General features: G+C 48.4%; 1 protein-coding gene across 6 annotated transcripts in view; it reads left to right on the forward strand.

Annotated features, from left to right (window-relative positions):
- The window catches only part of LOC119585709, a 14,935-nt gene that overhangs the window by 12,471 nt on the left and 2,067 nt on the right, over positions 1–397 (forward strand). For 3 of the 6 annotated variants that reach the window (XM_037934389.1, XM_037934393.1, XM_037934391.1), the window contains one exon: positions 234–365. In XM_037934389.1, coding sequence (XP_037790317.1) covers positions 234–365 — 132 coding nt within the window. The remainder of the gene's footprint in view (positions 1–233; positions 366–397) is intronic. The other 3 variants (XM_037934390.1, XM_037934394.1, XM_037934392.1) reach the window with 1 other exon arrangement.

Here is a 397-nt window from a genome sequence, read left to right on the forward strand (position 1 = left end):
AACAGATTTCGGGAACGTGCATGGATCTCCCGACGGTCACTGACAGACAAAAAACACCAGACGTATTCTAAGCAGGGACTCACATGCATGGCGGACCAGCTTGGCTAAGGCCCGCACAGGTTTCAGTCGCTACAAATCCCCCCTTCCCCCAAATAGATAGAACAATAATCATATGGGATTTCAAAGGAAAATAATTTTTTTTTTCTTTCTCTCCTCTTCTTCACATAATCAAGCAGATAACGTGAGAATGTGCTTCAAGTGCCTTGGTCGGGATGCTTGTCTGGAACCCAAATACGCGACGGTCCAAATATGCAGCCCCGACGTGCACCGCTGCGTCACCAAACTCACTGTCAGCAAGGTCACAGGTATGTCCAAGCTTGTGCCTCTATGGGGTAGG

This window comes from Penaeus monodon, chromosome 20 (genome assembly GCF_015228065.2).
Source record: "Penaeus monodon isolate SGIC_2016 chromosome 20, NSTDA_Pmon_1, whole genome shotgun sequence".
Classification (NCBI taxonomy): domain Eukaryota; kingdom Metazoa; phylum Arthropoda; class Malacostraca; order Decapoda; family Penaeidae; genus Penaeus; species Penaeus monodon.